The sequence below is a fragment of the Numenius arquata genome, chromosome 1 (genome assembly GCF_964106895.1).
Source record: "Numenius arquata chromosome 1, bNumArq3.hap1.1, whole genome shotgun sequence".
NCBI classification, from domain to species: domain Eukaryota; kingdom Metazoa; phylum Chordata; class Aves; order Charadriiformes; family Scolopacidae; genus Numenius; species Numenius arquata.
In genome coordinates this window covers 116,433,382-116,453,843 of record NC_133576.1, presented here as the reverse complement: position 1 = coordinate 116,453,843, position 20,462 = coordinate 116,433,382, and the positions used below count along the sequence as shown (strand labels likewise).

At 41.9% G+C, this 20,462-nt stretch overlaps 1 protein-coding gene across 3 annotated transcripts in view; it reads right to left on the bottom strand.

Annotated features, from left to right (window-relative positions):
- Positions 1 to 20,462, bottom strand: part of STARD13 (StAR related lipid transfer domain containing 13) — a 315,545-nt gene that overhangs the window by 10,362 nt on the left and 284,721 nt on the right. For all 3 annotated transcript variants that reach the window (XM_074155433.1, XM_074155451.1, XM_074155441.1), the window contains 5 exons: positions 16,793 to 16,856; positions 10,070 to 11,448; positions 8,475 to 8,648; positions 6,238 to 6,397; positions 2,085 to 2,283 (listed from right to left, as the gene is read on the bottom strand). In XM_074155433.1, coding sequence (XP_074011534.1) covers positions 2,085 to 2,283; positions 6,238 to 6,397; positions 8,475 to 8,648; positions 10,070 to 11,448; positions 16,793 to 16,856 — 1,976 coding nt within the window. The remainder of the gene's footprint in view (positions 1 to 2,084; positions 2,284 to 6,237; positions 6,398 to 8,474; positions 8,649 to 10,069; positions 11,449 to 16,792; positions 16,857 to 20,462) is intronic.

Here is a 20,462-nt window from a genome sequence, read left to right as displayed (position 1 = left end):
GAAAAAACCCCATTGCTACTCATTCTTCATCCAAACATTGGTCTCCAGTGTCTACAGAGCCCATCTTTTCTTGTTCCCACCTTGATTTACACAAACCCATCCTCAAATCTTTCTGAAATCCTTTAAGTGCTGGTACAGTTCACAAAAATGTTTCCTAGCACTTTTTTTGCCCCTCTGATCAGTGTAAAGAAGAGTTCTCCGGACTTCCCACTGCAGTTCCATGTAGGGTTACAGAGTCAGCCTGTGCCCCTTTTTACAGCAATTTTTTTTGGCTGCTACCGTTGTTTCACCATTCAGCCTTCTGGCTGTTGTGAATACTAATGCCTGTTCCTGATGTGCAGATGGGGATTCCTTCTGGGTACAGACCAAATAGCGCTGATGACACTGAGATCTGCCATGTCTTTCTTCCTTTGGCAAGGGGGTAGTTTACTTGGAGTGTTTACTTGGCCTATGTCAAGATAGGACATTCCTAATTTTCATCAAGCAATAGTTTAAAGGCAATTTGTTCCCAAGGACATGTAGGACATGTCCTTCTAGTGGGTAATCTTCTCCTTGGCCACTTCACTGATGGAAACAATTGTGACCGATTGACATTTTATTAGCACTGGGAACTTCTGTTGCTTTTCTGAACAAGCTCACTGATGTGTGTGTAGACAGACGAGAGCTGCAACTTGTGAGCAGGAAAGAAGGGGAAACGATGGTCCAGGACTAAGCACCAATGGTTTCAGTTTACATGTGTCCCAAGACATCACGTATGACCAAATCCACTAAGTTCATTCACAATGCTGTCTCTCATGTGCAGGATCACAGCATTTCTCTACCAGCTACAGACACCGCGATGTTAAATACATTAGTGACTACGTGCCACAGACAGATTTTTACAGTAAAAGGAGGCACGGAAGTAACTTAGATTCTTTTGCACTGGGATTACGCAGTGTTTAAAAATGGCTTTCTATTGTTTTGGCAGCTGAAACGTCTGCAAGTGAAAAGACTAGACACACTTCTCTTTAGTGCTTCCAATTATTTGGCTTAGGCTGGCTGGGTACGCTTTTCTCTATCTGCTGGAGCACCAGCCGACTGGCCTTCATAATGGACATTGTCAGGAAAAAAACAGTAATTCCTCTGGCATTTCAGGGTTTTCCTCATTGTTTATTTCTCCCTCAGTCTGGAGAAGAGATACACAGTCATTTCCTGATTTACAGGGATTTTCATCATTCTGATGCATTTCAGTCTCAGATTTTGCTGAAGACTGCTTATGCTGGAATGAAAAGAAGAAATTTTTTCCTTTCTCTATGAGATCTTCACATAGAAGCTGAGGATGTAAACGAAGGCAGCTTGTTGCTTTCATGTACATTTTATTGACTATAATGAAAAGGCAAATAATCAAAAGTCACAGCAACGAAGAGGACTGCACAGGCACATGTTCTCATGGTCAAGTACCACTTCTCCATGCTTAGAAGACTCACTTCTATTGACATGTCTACATGAAATGAGCCCATAGTTTAAAGAAAACTGAAAAACACATGAAACTGTGCTTTTTTATGTACATGGCAGCCTGTCCTTCTGGCTTCTTTCTGATTGTGAGGCTGATATTTTCAAAGCTTTTCAAGATTTGAATGCTGTCTTTCCATGAAATTTGCTAGTACTTTGACATTGAAACCTTTAGGCGGTTCTAAAATATGAGCGGCTCAAATATGAGAAGAAACTTCTTTACGGTGAGGGTGACAGAGCCCTGGAACAGGCTGCCCAGGGAGGTCGTGGAGTCCCCTTCTTTGGAGATTTTCAAGACCCGCCTGGATGCAGTCCTGAGTAACATGCTCTGACATGCTCTGGGCAATCCTGCTTCGGCAGGGGAGTTGGACTAGATGATCTTTATGGTCCCTTCCAACTCTAAAATTCAGTGAAATTCAGTGAAAAATCTCTCAGTGAAAGAACTTGAGGGCAGAGAGGTTCTTATATGCACCTCAAAGATGAGCAGAAAGAATCCCACCCTGCATTAACATAACAAAATTTTTTGCAACATATTATTACATAATATATAATATTGTATAATTGTTTATAATAATAAAAATAGTGGAACTTACATTGGTAGATGTGTAGAAAAGTCTCTCCTAGCTTACTTGTGAGGAGAGGTTCTGGCAAGTCCCTGAAAAATTGCTTTACCATGTCTGCCACATCATATGCCGACTGGTCTTCATAGCTGACATTTTCTGGGGAGCTCTCATTCATCTGACGTAGGGCCTGGATTCGGGATTTCACTCCAGATTTTCGAAACAGACCCACCTGAAAAAGCACCATGTTGAAATGAGTTTTAAAAAGAAAGTTGTTTAGGGAATATATATATATAAAATAAATAAATAAATAAATAAAAATCTATTGCAGGCAGATCAGATCATGACCAAAGCTTGGGTTGCTTATTTTACTCTAGGCAAAAACAAGAGAAACTTGAGCAAATGTGATGATCCTAACTTTCCCACAGTCTTGTAGGCAAGTGCCTGCTCTCACAATGGGACTGTAAGAGTTAATAACACTGCTGCTCTTCATCCCATCCTAGAGGGAGAGTTCAGAGTGCATGTGGTTTCCCTGCTGCCTGAAGAGTTTAAGCAAGATGCTCAGCTGATATAAATCAGCAGTGGCTTGCTTGGCTTGGGTGACTGTCTGTTGATTTACTCCAGCTGAGAATCTAGTTCCTCATATTTATTTGGGTATGTATTTTGAAGACTAACAAGAAAATATTATGCTCAGCTAAGTAATAAATGCTGTGGCAAAAGATTAGTACATCCTGGTAGAGCTTTAAAATCCAGACCAAATCTATTTTTGCCCCTTCCTGCTCTCTGCTTCCAACAGTTCCCCCAAATCCCCCTGAAAACCCCAGTTTGAAAGCGGGGGACACAAAAGGATGACACGTGCAGTGTCACTAAGATACATTTTTATCCTGTTTGCTCTCTATTCTAAAGGAAGCGGTAATTCTTGAAATGATGTCTGCGAGTGCCTTCATGGCAGTGCTGCCCTTTTACAGCCCTTCTCCCCAGTGGAATTCCCCCGGGGCGAATTCCTGAGCCTTAACCACATTATTTATTCCCAAGTGAGTTTACAGTGTTTCACTTGGGAAGTGTCAGCACTGTTTTCCTTCAGTTTTGCAGGGGAAAAGGTGAAATACTGAGAAAGACCTATGAAAAAGGCGCATCTCAGGTTTGGAATCATAGACTTCTGCTCCTCTGTGCCCGCTGTCTCACTGGTGGTCAGTTCAGCTTTCTGCGTGGCATAGTCCACCAACAAAAATGTGTAAAGGCAAGGAAATAATGCCTTTTGGCCTTCTTCCCCTTACTCTGCCAGCACAGAGTTCACGTACCTCCCTCCTCTCCCTAGAACAACTCCCATGCTCAACTGTACAGTATTTAGGACTTTTAATTCACACATTAATGACACTAATTACACAAATCACATACTGCAGCTCTGTGAGGGGGTGTATTTATTTACATGGAGATGAACTGCTACACGAGACTGGCTGTGAGTGGCTCTTCTATGTCTTCTTATTGATGAATTTAACGTTGCTCGTGAGCTAAATTTATGTGTATGAAGTAGAGAACTAGAGTGTGCCCTGTGTACATCTTGGTGCACTGTATTTCTGTTCACAGGTGAAGCTTTGCTCTTTGTTCTGACAAGAGAATACAAGAAAGAACATCTGGCTCTTTTAATCTGGTTTTCCCTTTCTCTTCTTTTTAAATCCCTTTTCCTCTTAAAAATGTTTGCTGAGGATACAGGACACATGCTAATTCTATCAAAAAAATACAGTTTTGGTATGTGGTAGATAAATGCGAGAGCAGAGGCTCAGTTCTCTGCTTTTGATGGAAAGTGTCCTTGCTGGTGTAAAGAATCTTTAAAAACTTCCAGCTAAGTCTTATTCAAGAGGTCAGGCATCAAATCTCACCTGTGCAATCTCCTGCTGCACATCATTCTCCTAGTCTTGATCTCTGTTTTTGTTTAATGATATTTATCCAAACTCCTATTTCCCTTTTTCTTGGAAAAAATCATAATTAATCAAAAGAGGACTTGATAGAAAAAGATGTTTTAGGCACTGTTCTGCAATATTACAGACTCATTCTGTAAATAAAATGGGACTATAAATCCAGTGATTTATCAGACGTTGGTCTGGCCCAATCTCTTTATTATCCTCATGCTGTGGATCATCTGCTCTGCAAGTAGCCGTATGATGCATGACAGAAATAAAGATGCAGTTGACAAAGGCGAAGCAGTTTCTATTTCACAAGTTGAAACTGAATTAAATATCCTACAAATACTGGTGAGGCTCTTCATACCATCTTAGATGTTTCAGTGCCAGGAGCCAGACCTTACAACGCTTTAGAGCAACCTCAGTTTTATCAAGTGCATGCAGTAGAAGCTCTGATGCCTGTTCAGGACTCTAGACCGCCTTCTGCAGTGCACGGAAGAGACACATAAGAAAGATGTTGGGAGAGACTGGAGGCTGCTCAGACCTCTGGCTGGGCATTAGGAGACTTTGAATTAAATGGTAACAAACAGAGAAGCTCTGTAAAGCAGGGAAGCTGAATTCCCTGGAGGGTTCTGGCCTAGAAAGATTTTTGGTGGAAAGATATTTTAAAGATATTCTAAATTTCTATTCAATATTTTCCCAATTCCACTCCAAGTGGAAATTCAAGCTGAGTTGAAATGGCCCTTCACATAGCTCTGACTGCCTCAAATCTCTCATGAGTTTTTTTCTTCTCTTTGGTTTTACCCTCCCTTTTATTTTTCCCCCCATTTACTCCCTTCTCTTTTATCTTTCTTCCTATTGCTCTGCTTCTTTGCTGACAAGCCGATCCCTATCCCCACATCTCCTGTTCCTCATACTTGGGCAAGTATCTCCTTCTCCAATCCCATTACTGATTCCAGCCTTGCTGCATCACTGCATCACTTTTCTTCCTATACCGGGTTTCCCTGCTCAGTACACAAACCCAGATTACCACAGCGATAACCAGGCATGTTAGCTACTGAATATATTGCTTTACTGAATATATTGCTTCTAGTTGTCTCTATGCATCTTCTATTAGTACATTTCCAACAGGATATTTTTCCCATCCCTCAACTCCTGTGCTACATATGGTAGGCAGAACTCATCTCACCTCACTTTTGACACCCAGCAGTCAGATGACAAGATCTGACCACTACAGAATCTTTTTACAGTCAACAGAGAGAAAGGATAGGAAGGACTTGTGTCTCCTCACTGGCTGTAAAGGGAAATGGATGTGATTCATAGCTAGGGATCTAATTTTTTTACTTCCATTTTGGGGAAAATTACTGTCACCCAACAAAATAACCAGAACAGCAACCAGAATGGTGATCAGAAAATTGAAAGATTCAGAACTGACCACTTTGATCCTTTTCGCGTGCTCAGAGCTAGGAGAGCAGTGGTCTGCGGAGTAAAATGCTGGTTGCTCCTTTTCTAAAAGCAGTTATGGAAGAGGTCAATATCAGTAGAAGACTGAACTCAATCAGCCAGGGGGTTTCTCCCACTCCTATGTTCATAAAGATACATATCCTCATCCTGAGGGGAAGAACAGTAAAAATATGATTGGTATGTCCCTGCTCTGTGGCTAAAGGGAATAAAAAAATCTGAAATACTTTGAGGATGAGGGTCTCCCAGCTGGCTTATTGCAGCTAAGAACACTATAAAAGGAAACGTACCGTAATGGCTTTGGCATTGAACCCCTGCTGACCTAACTCTATCTGGATATATCTGACTCTGTCAACAGAATACTTTGAATATTTTGCTGACTTTGCTCTCTATTCTTGGACTTTTATTTCTTTGCTAAGTAAATAAAACCTTTTGTACCATATCTTGTGAAATGGTGAATGCAGTTAACCCTCAATGGCAAGAGTCAAGCATAAGCAGTGCAGATATGGGTAGAAGCTGAGAGTCGCGAGCTTTGATTCAATAGACATGAGGACCTTACTCCATTCTTTGAGGCAGACTATTGTATACAAATCAGCAGGACTGTTATAGCTACAGGAATTCAACAGAGTAGCTGAACACAAATGTCATAATGGCAAACCATTAGTATTGGCACCAAGTCTCAAATCATCACAGAGATCTGGCCCAACATGTGATATAGCAATCTTCAAATAATTCTGGTACTAAGTACAAAAAGCTTCAGTATTGCTTGCTTAGGGTGGCTTTTCAGAAAAAAATGAACTGAGTCCTTGGAGTAAAGTTCATACCTGATCCAGACAGTTGTTCCGTAAGTAGCGTAGTGCTTGCTGTATGCTCTGGGGAAGAGGCTGTCCCGTTCTCTGGACATGAACTATCAGAGGCACACCAAAGACATTCTTGTCCTTGTAGTCAGGGACTTTCATTCTCTTCATGAACTTTGGCACAGACCTGTAAATTAACATGAAGAGGTTGCATGAAAATAGCAGAGTACTTAGACACAGTCTCTCTGGGTAACACTGCTGGCAGAAATTGGTAACTGAGGGCACCTCCTTTTTCATAGAGATGGTGAAACAACGTTTAATGCACAATGCATGGGCACTTAACAATCTGTATAATTGATGGATTTCTTGACAATTTTGATAAGTTGATGGCCTCTCGCTCTAAGATATAGCATAACAATCTGTTCTAACAAAAAACTTTTACTGCGCAGCTGTCATCCAGCTGAAGCCAACATGGTTTAAATCATTCATTAGGGACTCAAAGGAATGGCACAGCAAAGCATAATGGAGAGGATATACGAGAGAAATGGAGGTTGAGTCTTCTAACACGCTGCATAATTTTTACACTACCAGTTACAGGACTTAGTATTTCTATTGACTAACAATTTACAGTAATAAATGATGGTGGGAAATCCCTATGTGCGAGACTCATCCCTGGTGTTACATGATTCAACTTCAGCGAAGCTGGTGAGCTTTCTTTCTTCCAAAAATGACAGTGAAAGTGAGAACAACCTGGATTCCCTTTGGGGGAGTCATGACTGCAGTGGAATTAAAAAAAAAAAAAAAAAAGGATGAATATGACCTGAATGTGACAAAGATTTTTCTCATCTGTGTGGGAAGGAGATACAATTTGGATTAAATGACCTACTGAAGGAGTACAGCATGTAACTTTACAGCTATTTAGAGTCCCACTCCTATAAAACCTTAGAGATTGATTATACAAACTGAAGAAATATTTGTCAGCAGGGAAAACCTCTGTACAAGCACCAGGATCTAGAATTCTAGTATTCTAGTCTGCTTATTTGGAGTTAGTTAGTGAGATTCATTTCAGTACAGATATTTTCAGCTGCAGGGAGCTACACCAAAGGAGAACTGTTACCTGGGGGTTCATCTTAGAATCAGAATCATTGAATTTTAGCCCTCTAATGGAGATTTAGAAAGATTTGGCAGTCCACCCTGCCTCTATACCCACTGTGGAGTGAGGCATCTCTGGCGAGTGACCCAAACCCTCAGCCTTGGATAGAATAAGCTGCCTTTGGAGTTGCCTATCTTTTTCCACTGAGCACAGACAGCCAATCCGACTTGTTCAGATTAAATTTACAACTTTTTTGAGCATCTGGTGTCAATGAGGTGGATCTTACGTGTAGTTCCTTGTATCTGTTTTTCCATCTCTAAAGGCAAACTTGTCTTACCTAGCTCACAGCTGAATTTAGTGGGGTTTTGGTGAAGTGCACTGAACATGGAAATCACAATGTAAATGTCAAGTCATATTATTTTGGGATTCAGTGTCTCTGTGTATTAGGGAAAGTTTCTGTTATCCTTTTGATTATTTCTCAGATACTTACAATCTCTTATCTATGCCCATTTCCATTCCAGTATACCTGAGTCTGCTTTGTCCATCAGGGTTTGTACACTATTAAACATGCAGAATTCTGTAGCCAGTTGCTACAGAAGGAGCCACCCTGCCAGGATTCACGTCCCTCTGCCCTTCTCTCCACTCTCTGAGTGATCAGGTAGCTGTCACAGCTGCTACAGCTGCAAGCTCCCTCTAATGCAAATCCAGGACTAGGCTAACGCTTAGATCTTTTGATCTGCAGAGAAAAGTCCTGTAACTGTTCTAACCCTTCTTTTAAAGCACAAACAAACCAATACATGAAGTACCAGCAGCAGCTGTTCCTTTTCAAATCACAAAATGAATTTTGGGGAAGACTTACTGTAAACATTTCCTACTTTTAATCACTCTCTCCTACTCCTGTTTATTTTTCTGGAACTGGAGTGTTGTTAGAGAGGCCAGGGTTGTCTCTCTGTTAGAGCACAGGAATGAAGTCAGATCTCCAGGATCTATTTCTGACTCTGCCACTGAGTCACTGGGCAGCAACGGACTAAAGAGGACGGTTTCAAATTCTACAGTTTAAGTCAATTGTTCCTTCTAATTGCATTTACTGAATTTACTATCAGAATAACAGAATTAGGAGAAACTGTTTTCCTCTGAAAATAGCTCTCTCCCAGTTATTGATGGTACTCACCAGGTCCAGCCATGTTTGTTAGACATGGAGTACTTTTCCATGATGGCAGTAAGACGAAGCAGAGAGAATTTTTGCAGTAGATTCAGCTGGGCTGCTGACTGATTGCTGATGTGAAGTGATGCGATGGAGTGGCTCAGGCGATGAGAGATTTGGAAACTATGCCATCGCAATCGCCTTTAGCAAAAGAAACAATAGAAAAATCAGACAATTGCTTTAACTGGGCAGAAAAAGATGGTACACTGTGAGGGCTGGGACAGTACACAAAACATGCATAAACACACACACACACATTATTGCTTGTGGTGTGTCAACTGAAAGAAAATGTAGCCTGGAGGCAAATAGAACAATTTGCTCAATCTCTTTAATTTTGGAAATGCCCAAAAGCTTCGATTCACAAGTGGATGTGGGTCCCACCCATGTACTCAGGGAAGCAGTGCTGCCTGCTATGCCCTTTAGCCCACACATTTCCAACAGCATGTGGGAGATCCGGATTCAAATGTTCTCTCCCTGACTCAGAATCATAGAATTTGTACTGGGATTTGGTGTCTGGTCCCTCACCTCCCAGGGGACCAGCCTGACCACCAAGGTATTTGGAGATGAGGTTCTCCAAATATCTCTACTATTAAATACTGAAGGATTTTTTGGAGAAGAGATTGAACCCTGTGTCTCCTTGGCAAGAGCCATAACCACCAAGCTGTTGAGCCACTCACATCTCCTTACTCCAATACACTTTCTCTATGTACTGGATATATTGGGGACAAAAAATCATTTCAGTTTCTTGTTTTGCTAAACATGAATTCTGGCTCAAATCCTAAAAACTTTGGCACTGCTCATTTACTGAGCAGTTTCCTCGAGTTCTCTCACTTGTGATGGTGGTGAGCAAGCACGGGCAGTAGTAAACCATGGCATGGCAGAATCCTCTGTGAGGACGTGACAAGACTAACAGCAGATCAGAAAATGCCAGGTTATTTTCTCACTGCTTGTGCACTACAAATCCACCCTACACACAGCAGTATGGGTCCACAAAGGCCTTTACCCAGGACCGTGCTTCCTTGGCTCAACAGGAACTCAGCCCTCTGACTTAAAACAGGTCTGCAAACTATTAACAAAATCCCGCTTTTCACTTTTATTAAGAAATTAATGGTATACTATCATTTCATCCAGTCATGCAAGGGACTGAGGCAGGCTGGGGAAATTCTCTTTGAGCACAAAGGGACACATTTTTGAAGCAGATGAGTGCATTAAAAAAAAGTGCACAAACCTACTGATGCATAAATACTGGGGTGCATAAGTTAGAAGACAAACTGAAAATATATCCTGCAGCATATACAGGGTCCTACTATATAATCAATGGATCAAGAAAGAAAAAAATGCCCTAGTTTGCTCTATTAAAGCAATTCTCCATAGATGCCACATAACAATTTCCCTAGCAGGATGCTCCTTCTCCCAAAGTCTCACCTTTCCTCAGGAGGTCCCCGTCCCCATACAGGATGAGGATGGTAGCCCGCACCTTCTGATGCCCAGGCTGAGAGTCTCTGTTTCATTATATTTTATTTCACAATTTATGGAATTGTGTACAAAATCTTGCTACCTACCTGCTTGGCCTTGTGAGAGATGCTCCCACCCCAGAGTCTCTCCTGTCCCTAACACCAGTGGCTTCTGATTCATTCAGGGATGTTCCATCTCTGTCCATGTCACTCGGTGTGGTCCGTCCATCAGAGACAGAGTTTCCTTCAAAATCAAGTGTGATCTGTGTGGGGGACTGGAAAGGCAACGATGGAGATTCCCTGACCGACACATCATCAACTGGCAGACCTGGTAACACATTCTTTGACCAGCCATCTACCACCTCCTGGAGTCCATTGACATGTTGCAAAATGTCATCTAAATGAGGAAAAAGGACATCTTTCTCTAAGTCCAAGAGGTCCCCGGTGCTAGCATACAAGTGGGAACCTGGCACGTTGTCATAAATACTAATTCTGCTCTCTTTAGGACAGCAAACCATCAATCCGGACTCTTTTGGAGTAGAGCAGTTCTGCTTTCCCAAAGAGATGCTGCCTGTCCTCCAGTTTACACTGTTACTGTTGTCTGTAGGGGAGAGGCTTTCAATAGAAAGTGCCTTTGGGAAGGTCCCCGGTTTGTGGTCCTTGGGAATATGCACAACCAAGTTCTCTTGGGAATGAAATTCATTTTTGCGGTTTTGGTCCACCACTTGCCGTAAGGCTGTTCCTGCCAGAACATCTAGGTCTTCCAGGTACATCCCACCTCTCTTGTTTGCTTCATGGCATTTGCGTTCCTTCAAACATGGTGTGCTCACCCCACTGCTGCTATTTTCGGACTGACTGCTGTCACTGCTGGATTTGGCAGAAAAGGAAAGTCCTCTTTTGACTGAATCTTGTCCTAAGTTTTGGAGATCACCATTGACTATCTGTACACAGTGCATGTCTTTCAAGGACTTCGGCTCACACTGGAGAACAGGTCCGCTTATCTCTAAAGGACCTGTTCTTCCTGAGCCTTTTAGTTTTCCATGCACACCTTTTGCTTTTAGTGTCTCCATGCGTTTTAGAAAGGTTCTTGCTTTGGTTCGTGTTTGTTTCTCATTCTTCAGGTTGTCCTTGGCGGACAGGGCGGTGTTTATCGCAGTGGAGTCTTGCAGCAGTGGGCTTTCTACATCATGCTGGCCAGAGCAGTCGCAGGTCTCCCTGGCAGCGCTGCTGATGCCAGACTGACTCCTGTTGTCACTCCCCCCACTGCTCTCACTGTGAATAGAGGAGACCTCAGGTTCACTCAGATCTGTAAGGACGCTCTCGCTGCTTGTTGTATTTTTCATTTTAATGTCCCCAGAAGATCCATGTCTGTCTGACCGGTGAAGCAAAGCATCAATGTCGTCCACCCGAGACCATCGTCTGCTGGTTCTTTGGAAAGTCCATTTATTACTGATAGCACAGAGGTCTTCTTCATCTGAATCTTCACTCTGGAAGACAGCAAATGGCACATGGTAAAAGCAGGTGGTTTTACTCATTATTTGAACAAATGAGATTGTGCTGCTCTATGTGAGAACAGGTGGTAAGGTCTCCCTGAATCTAGTTTATGAGAGATTGGTCATCAATCCTTTCATAACAGCCTCTTTCACTTCATTGTGAAGACTGCTATGAGCATCTTAACAAGTGAAGAATAAAAGCCTGCCCTATTTTAGGGAGCTCATGAGTCCCATCAATACCTCTAGGCTTCTGTGGGGAGAAGAGTGTACTGTGTACACTTCTTCAGTACATTTGCCTGTGTACTGAACTGTGTAGGACTGATGCCCATAGCGACTGTTTATTAAAAACAGCGTTTTAAAAGGTCCAAGTACAGGGATCCTGACTTGCAGGGATGAGGTTAAGATGCACACAGTAAAGACTGGGAAGGAATCATAGAATCACAGAATTGCCTACGTTGGAAGGGACCTTTAAGATCATCGATTCCAATCACCAACCTAACACTGCCAAAACCACCACTAAACTATGTCCCTAATGCTCCCTGAGGAGCAGGTACAACAGCAATGTGAGCCATTTAAGAAACTAAGACAGCAAATATCCGATGCTGCACTTAGTTTTGCAGTGAGAACTAAGTAAACATCTATAAACTTCACAGATCAGGTACATCTAACAGGATTTATGTTTCAGGAACATAACTACAGATGAATAGCCACGATGCTTAAAATAACAATAAACCAAATATTTGGAGGCATCACTTAGGGTGGGTCTGAGCACAGGCAAAGGAAGGCAACCGTGGAGGTGTGGGGGAGGAGGGGCAGCCAGGCTCAGTCCTGGATGGGGCAGCATCCACAGCTGAGGTGAGCTTCCCTTCAGTGGCAACCACTATCTTGATTGCCTTTTCTGACCTCCAGCCTGCCCCACTGTCTCTGGGTTCCCCCTACCCCTCCTGAGGCAGCAGCAGCCCCACAGCCCTCCCTGGTCTCATCCCTCAGCCTGGGGCACACAGGGTTGTGTTTATGTTTAGGCAGCTCCAGGAACTACTCTGCAATGCAGACAACATGCACCTTGAAAAAAAATTTGGATAAAAGAAGCTCTCCCTATGACATTTTTTCTCATCTGTTTGCTCAAACAAAAAAGATACATCTTCAGCATGAAGCGCGCAGTTGGTGTCGAACTTGCTGTTCTCTAAGGATGTGAAGCCCACAGTTGCTAATGAATACCCTTCCCTTGACTTTGAACTGAGTTTATACTGCGTTATTCTTCTACATTTGTTTTAAAGCAGAACAAACTAACTTCACCTACATGACATCCAAACAGATCTTCACATTCTTGGAAGCAGTATGAAGGCAGTAAAATATGACAGGCTGTCAGACTAAAACGAGGTGCTAAACCAGAAAGACTATTTTGGGACTGGAAAAATTCTCATTTTAAAAGTCTATTATTAGAAGTATTTTTCTATGAAGTTTTGATGGTAAAGTTATCTCCCATCTCTGACTATATCTCCGCTGGTTTGTCTAATTGAAAAATGTAAAACAAATTGTACCAGAACCCCCAAAACCTTAAATAATGCGAAACCTCAAAAGATGAAGGTTGGGATCAGTCATGTCATAAACTTTTGCCAGTTTATCACTTCAAGTCAGCCAGATGTTTTAGATCATGTCCAAACCATAAAATAAAATATAGCTATGAAATTTTGGGTTTAGTCATTCCTGTTTTATCTGTTAACGTTGAGGTGTGCAGTGCTCCTGCAGCTGATGTTAGTTCACAGGAATGAATGGAGATCTTAGTTCTGCTGCTAGTTAGAAAAAAAATTAAGCGGCTTGTGAAGTGGCAGGAAAGGGGCTAGAAAAGGCTAATACTGCTTTGGCCATTTTGTCTGCAGGGAAGAAACAGCTCTACCTTCATTTTAGCTCCACAGTTTGCTGTATGCATATACAGAGCAAAGGACTGCACAGACTCAGGCACTTAAAAATCCATCTATTGTGGTCTTAGTAGTGCCACAAAGTGGATATTTTAAAAACCGCAAGGGTATGTACTTCTAAATATTTAGTAGCAGTAATTATATCTACAAAGCATACCATTGCTGAAGAGTTGATGGCACCAGCCAATAGGATAAAAATATATTTTTTTTATTTGTTGTACATCCCAATATGTCAAAGGGACCTTAAAGAAGATTCCTGGCTGACACAAATCCCTGTAGCTGCAATGACATTACTGTATGAACTGACAGGATTTAGCCTGAATTTTCTACAAGCTGGAATCGATTAAACTAGCCAAAGTGGTAGAGACATTGTGAAAAACACCAAGTAGAGAGCACAGAGCAGGAGACAGAAATAAACATCAATTCAGTGGTGAATATACTTTAAATCATTTTTACAGGAAAATAAGTTTTGAGATTATTTTTTTTTTTTTAGAAAGTAGAGATGAACAGAAATGGATATTGGTAGTAAAAAAGTTTTGCCTCTAACTGCAACAAAGATAGGATTACATTCTCCCCAAGAACCACTCAGAAAATGCAGAGGGGTTTCGGTGTCAAAATTTGCAGCTCAATAAAAAAAAAGGTTTAATTTAGTTTTTTTAACTGGTAACGAAACATGCTTGTGTTTCATCAGAAGCAAAATCAGACAAATGAAATATCTGGATACTGAAATTCTGCCATGGTGACTCACTCCAAATTCATCTGCACTGTGAGTCCTGTGACATAATGTGCTTTTCTTTTGATGGAATCAGTAGAAATTCTGGAAGCCACGAACATCCTGAATGACCCACTGTTCTTGTTAGATATCAGAGTGAGCTGACAAATGAGACTCTCCTAAAAAAAATGCAGAGAGCACTTTGCCAACTGACATGTCACCAGCTATGGGGACAGTGGATCAAGAGTAGGTCTGAAAGCAACGATTCATCTTACACAGGCGGAGCAGGCATCTTGGAGTAGTGACTGTATACTTGTACTGACCTAGGGTGAAATCAAGTGCACGGCTTTGGACCATTTTCAGAAGTCCATTTAATACCATTATGTTTGGGAAGATGAGAAGGGGCAAGTTTCTTGAGGAGTGACTGATAACATTTGCCAAAGAGAAAGAGGTTTCGATTCACAGATTTGTCGCAGTTGCTTTAAAATAGTACAGCTTTTTGACTGAGGGTGTACTTGCCCAAGATGCAGAGGGATGCTAACAAAAGGCAAAAAGTGGGCTTATTTGCGGTGGATTTCTGCCACATTTTTCCAGCTGGGGGCAGGAATTCTCATAAATCGACAGCTGCAGAAGGCAGTTAATCCGAAGGCTAATCCCTGTCTGCTCAAATCGCTTACGGACATATTTGCAACACGTACACGAGGATTTCTGTATGCATCTCAATGAAGCCAAGGGGAAGAGAGCAGCCCACAGCGTGAATGTATGGGGTGGGAGAGCGGGTGGTGGGGAACACTCGCCCTGTGCTGGCTTTCACAGTAACCTTGCCTGGCAGCTCGCTTGGCCGTATTTTGATGAATCACTCAAGCAGCTGCGCTAGTTCTGTGTAAACCTGTTATGCTGAACCCCCAAAGCAAGCTGATTTTGCATGTCATTGTTCAGATCACCACAGAGACTATTAGGAAAGGCAGTATCTATGGCAAAAAAAGTTTACTCGGTTCAGTGTTCAATTCCAGCCCTAATTTCCAGCTTTTACACTTGCATTTACGTTTCCTTCTGTCAGCAGTCTCTCCTCCCTCTTCTTCTCTCCCCCACATTCTGTTCTACTTTCACATGCTCTGTATCTGTTGTCCCAAATCCTCTTTGTCCCCTCTTTCTCTATATTTTTCTATGCTCTGCTTCTCCCTGGCCTTGTGCAGGTATGGACCCAACTAGTTTCTGTCCCTGTGAAAGAGTACCAAGTAGGGCAGTCTCACTTCCATAGCAAATCAATGGTCATCAGCAAGAAGAGCAGCTGAGGTCTTCAATCTACTCAGAACAGGGAGGAGTGGCAGCATAAATTAATAAAAACAAAGATAACAAGAAAAACCTCCTTTTTTTCAACCCAACAGACACCTAAAGAAGCAAGCAAGCAAGCAAGCGAGCATACAAACCTCACACCAAACCCAAAATACTTGTTGAAGAGAAGAAGGACAGGAACTTCCAGAGGACAATCAGCGTTCACCTATCACCTTTATGTTGCTTTTTGTAATTCTGTCTCTTGTGCAGCTCCAGTATCTCTGCTTGAACAAAAGTACACAGGCACATGGACGCAAACCAGATGCTGCTCCAAGCAGGTCAATGACACAATCGATCAAGTCCTATTTTGTTGAAGGACTCAGTCTCTATCTATAGTGCCTACCTGCTCAAATCATAAAGTTATCATGTAATCAGGGGATTTTACTGCTCCTTCTCTCAGATGTGATGTGGGTGTTTGATGTGAAAAGTGTTGGCACTCATCAAAGACAAGAAAAACCCATCAGCTCTGAAGCAGTGAAGAGAAGAGGTCCCTGCGGCTTCGGTGAATGGACAAAATGCAAGCTAAAGATGTTACGTACACAGAGGAACAAGTGGGCATCTGCTGAAGACAGAATATCTAGACATTAAAACCGTTCTTTGTTCAAATCCCCTCAAACAGTGAATAGAGTATGAATAGACTGAATCTGCAAAGACACCAAAACTGCAACTCTAGGAGGTAGTTTTTAAAAAGCATTAGACAAACATTCTAATGAAGGGAAAACAGACACCAAGATTTCTCAGAGTCGACAACTACCACTGTACACCACTGAAGGGCTTGGGGGAATTTGTGACCAGAAAACCAAACGTTCAACAGTTAACACTGGACATGTTACAAAACTCAAAATCAATAGGCAGTTTCTGCAGTCCTTGCTGAAACCCTTTAAGCTCAAGTAGTTCCCATGTTACACAGGAGCTTGTAAGAATGACAGAGTTTATTTCCATATTCTTAACTGGGAATAAGTCAGTACAAGAAATAAAGAAAAGCTATTGTTTTCGTCTAAGCAGCTTCCACTTTTTCCAAGCAGGATTTTCCATTGTGTACTCACATGGCATTGGCAAACAAGCCAGCGTAATGAAACCGCACTGTTTTCACCCATATATTTGCACATACGCAAAGTTTTAAGAACTGCGTGTGCTCTTTTAACACACGTAGTATTGTTCCTGCTGTGTGGTCAGAGGGTTTTTAATTTTATTTATAATTTCAAGATTCAGTAATTCACATTATCATGCATCCAGATTATGCTGACACACGTATTCAAAGCCAAATACACTTAACTTACTTTAAAGAGCATTACTGACATAAAGGCTAAATTGGGGAGGTCTTATCACAAAAGCCAGGGCAAAGCCAGCACACTTCATGAAGTTTCCTTACCTTTTTTCTTTGGAAGTTCACATCGAGTTTCATTGAGGCGCACTTGTTCAGTGTGTTCAGTCGTCTACAAGGCAAAGCAAATTCAGTAGATTAGCAGTCTCTGATTAAAGGGCATGACTTTTCATAAGTTCAAAAGCTTTTCTCTTATCTGCCTGTAGAGTGCCAACTGCATACAACAGGTTTCAGAAACGATACTGGTCATATTATTCCAGGCTATAAGACCACTGTGTTAAAAGGGAATCTTAGCTTCCCATTACTTGATAGCTACATTTTATACATTGCTTTTTAATTCATAGACATTTAAGTACATAGCAAAGGAACTGGGTATAAACAAACACCTCTGATGCTGGGGAAATGACAAGAGAAGAAGAAGGTAAGTTGTCTTCTGCAGGACTGTAATATAATTGGTCTAAAATGGGGATTTCAAAGCACTGGTGAAAGACAGAAGAAAAAAATGCAGTTCCTCATTTAAGGCGGTTAGCACCTCCTTTAAAAAATTGACATAAAGAAGACCTTTGTAGCAGGCAGTTAAACGGTTCTCAACAGCCAGTAGTTCCTTTCCCATACCTGTGGATCTTACAGACAGGTTAAAACACGCAGCGTGTAACAAATCTAACATATTTGAAAAAATACTTTTAGTTATTTTTCACTGTGTTCGTAATCATGTTTTCAGGGACTCTGTAAGGCTTCTGCTCCTTAAACCCAAGGCTACCCCATGACGACAGTGGGTTGAAATGACAATCTGATAAAGATGGAAAGTCAATGCGCGTGTGCCCATGTGCAGTAAGAGGATGAAAAAACATGCTTTTTCAATAGAGAACCTACCATGCTAATCATAATTGATTAGCTTTTATCTATACTTAAAGGTCCTGATCCATGAAAGCATCCATCTTCTAAAAGCAGAGGCTCAGAGTTAAATACATTCCACTTTGACCATTTTCCAGATTTAGGGCTGAATTTCAAAATAAAGAGAGGCAGAGTGAGAGCTGTGTGCCCACAACACTCTTCTGTAGGCTGCCTGCATCTCCTGAGTCTTTGCAGCAAGAGCTGCCCCAGTTGCTTCTGGGTCTCAGGAAGAGGCTGCAAATCTTCAGAACTGATAACATTTGAAATGTACGTGATAAGTTACAAGGACTCATGAAAATAAAGTATCACATCAATAATATAATCTCTCATATAGCATAAAAACATTATGGCATTAACATATTCCTCCCCGGGACTTCTAATATTAGAAATCCTTTCAAATTGCCACTGCTAATTAAGGACCAGCCCATCAACTGTGGATCTTCCTTAAAAAAAATTCCCTTGCAAAATATCACCTGCTCATTTGTAGATAAAACACTCCTCCCTAACTCAAGCCAATAAACCCGTTATGCCATATCAGAAAAGTCCTGTGCTCATCATATTATTGTGAGTGTAATGCATGCAGAAGCACATCCTGCATGCATGATAGGAACATTCTTGTAATAAATTTCAGGCTTCGTGGCTCTGTAGCTCTGTCTTCAGCCTTCTGCCCACAAATCCTCCTCCTCAGGAATTAAATCTATTATTGCAAAGTTCATCTTTTGCCCAAACATGGAATTTCTCAACCCAAAGTAGCATTTTCTTGGGACCCTGGGGATGAATAATGTTCAGCACTTCTTTTGAGTGTAAAATGTTTAAAATTGCATATTGATATCGATTCCAAATATACAGTGGAAGAGACATATTTTCAAAGGACTCCAACTCAACTTTCTGTCTGTGGAGACGGCTTCCTCTGAGAGGTGAACTGGAGGCCCAGCTCAGAGACCCTGCACAGGGAACAGTGCTCCATCCATTCACCATGGTGCCATTTGCCTTCTAAAAACTGAGGAGCAAACCACGCATTTTGAGAGCAGGAAGGCAAGGAAGCGACAGCCCTTTGCCCTTTTTGCATCCAGGTACTTCTGGACGTGTCCAGCCAACAGCAGAAAGTGCCATCATTCTATTGAAAAGGGCTGCTTCCTCAGCACAGAAAGGTGCAGAAAGCACATGGTGAAACCAACAAGACCATCCAAAGCCATCTTTTCCCGCTAAGGGCATTTGGGAGCAAGATCGTTTCAGTAGAGAACTGTGAGGTCAGCTCTATAAAAGTGAGTATCGTTACTTAAACTGGAAGTTTGGGAAGCCACATCATTGTCCTGGCTGCTTTCTAACCTGGCTTTGCTATGAAGAACTCGTTTCATCAGAAACAAAACTACTTTTTACTGGGTGCCAGGGGCTCAACCTCAGGTTTTAAATTCACCCATCTACTAAAACATCAGCATGCTTTCTGGGGCTCTTCCAGTGCTGTGGAAAGATTTGCCAGTGAAATTAGAGAACTAATGATGATATTTGTGAGCTTGCCTGGTACTAACAACTCCAATCAAAGCCAGTCTGTTTCAACTTCTTATGCCTTGCTGATGTGCCAGCAGTGGCAGAAAGCTTTTCTCATCTGCTTAAAGTCATTAGATGACTGACAGCCAAGTACTCAACAAATCTTTCAAAAAACCAAAAATAAAGTATCTGGCTACAAAAGGCTGTCACTTATGTCCCAGTAAAAGTGAGAGGAGCACTACGCTTTCACATCACTGCTTAAAAACATGGGAGAAGACTGCCTGTTTGTAATGTTAACAAACCACAAAATCTGGACTTCAGAAAAGGTAGGAAAAACCACACTAAATAAATGCAAGAGAAGTGGCTATATAAAAACCAAATAATCTTGGATGCATTTGAGTGCTTGTCTGAAAAGCTCTGCAGTGTTCAGGGGAAGCCTGCAAAATATTTACTACAGCAAGTGCTTCACTGATTTTATTTCTTCTCCAGGCCATCGCAGGTAAACACTACCTCTATGGTTTAACACTTATCTCTATGGTGGAACATCATCTCTTTGTTACAAATGTTTGTTGATAACAATATTTCAACACCAGCGGAGTGATTGATGTGCCCAAACAGAGATGTCCGGTGGTATTTTAGATCCCCTAGAGTACCAAGCCTGGCCCTTCAGCTGCTGCAGGTGCTCTTGGGCCAGCCAGCCCATGGAGAAGTTTATTATCTTAGGAGATCTGAGATGGCATTAGACATGGGTATTTAGGGCTCTGAATCCCAACCCCAGTGCTGTATTTAATAACCCTTATGATGGAAGATTTTCAGAAGCAGTAAATCTCTGACTTTTGCATCCTGCACAGCACTAAGCAGTGTTTATAAATAAATGCAAGCTTGTAGCAACGCAGGATCTGATTGGCTGAATAGCCTCATGGGTGACCTGTTGCCCTACTTGAAGAGCCATCCAGATAATGGGAAAACAACTTTAAAGCAACATGGAGCTCCATGCATTTCCCTGGACCTGTTCTGCAGCTGCTTCCAAGCAGCTGGTGGGGAATGCAGCCAGGGGCACCAAGCAGTTGTGCAGGATGGGGCACCATGGGGAGGGTTAGTGTGAATGGCACAGCATCTCCAACCTATGCAGATCTGCAAATGTCCTCTCTTATGGATTATAGACTGTAAGAGGACCAGGCAAACACATTGTATGGTTCGTAAATTCCTGACTGAGGGAAATGACGACCCTATTTATTTGTTTTATCTTCATTCCTAGCCAAGTTTAGGTGCTGCATACACATATCCCTAGCTGGCTATCTTCTGGTGCTGTGGAATTCGGGAAGAGGCCATTCAG